Source organism: Bison bison, unplaced genomic scaffold (genome assembly GCF_000754665.1).
Source record: "Bison bison bison isolate TAMUID 2011002044 unplaced genomic scaffold, Bison_UMD1.0 scf7180017864383, whole genome shotgun sequence".
NCBI lineage: Eukaryota > Metazoa > Chordata > Mammalia > Artiodactyla > Bovidae > Bison > Bison bison.
The window spans coordinates 8,079,070-8,079,312 of NW_011494955.1; the positions used below are offsets into that span (position 1 = coordinate 8,079,070).

General features: G+C 66.7%; 1 protein-coding gene and 1 long non-coding RNA gene across 6 annotated transcripts in view; one reads left to right on the forward strand and one right to left on the reverse strand.

Annotated features, from left to right (window-relative positions):
* PDE1B (phosphodiesterase 1B, calmodulin-dependent) overlaps positions 1–243 on the forward strand; it is a 26,813-nt gene that overhangs the window by 17,271 nt on the left and 9,299 nt on the right. For all 5 annotated transcript variants that reach the window (XM_010857986.1, XM_010857991.1, XM_010857989.1 and 2 more), the window contains one exon: positions 127–187. In XM_010857986.1, coding sequence (XP_010856288.1) covers positions 127–187 — 61 coding nt within the window. The remainder of the gene's footprint in view (positions 1–126; positions 188–243) is intronic.
* Positions 1–243, reverse strand: part of LOC105001615 — a 3,876-nt gene that overhangs the window by 285 nt on the left and 3,348 nt on the right. The gene's annotated exons all lie outside the window — the stretch shown is intronic.

Consider the following 243-nt stretch of genomic DNA (forward strand, 5'->3'; position numbering starts at 1 on the left):
GAGGGTCAGCGAAGGGAGAGGCTGGTGTGAGAGTTTCCAGGGTGTGGGGTGTGGCTGGGCCCAGGGTCTCCAGGCTGTGGAAGCGCCTGCAGCCTTTCCTCTGTGACTCCCGCTCTGGGGCCTCAGGCAAATCCTGGACACGGAGGATGAGCTGCAGGAGCTGCGGTCTGATGCGGTGCCTTCAGAGGTGCGGGACTGGCTGGGCTCCCCCTTCACCCCACCGACCAAGGGCACAGGCCCCCG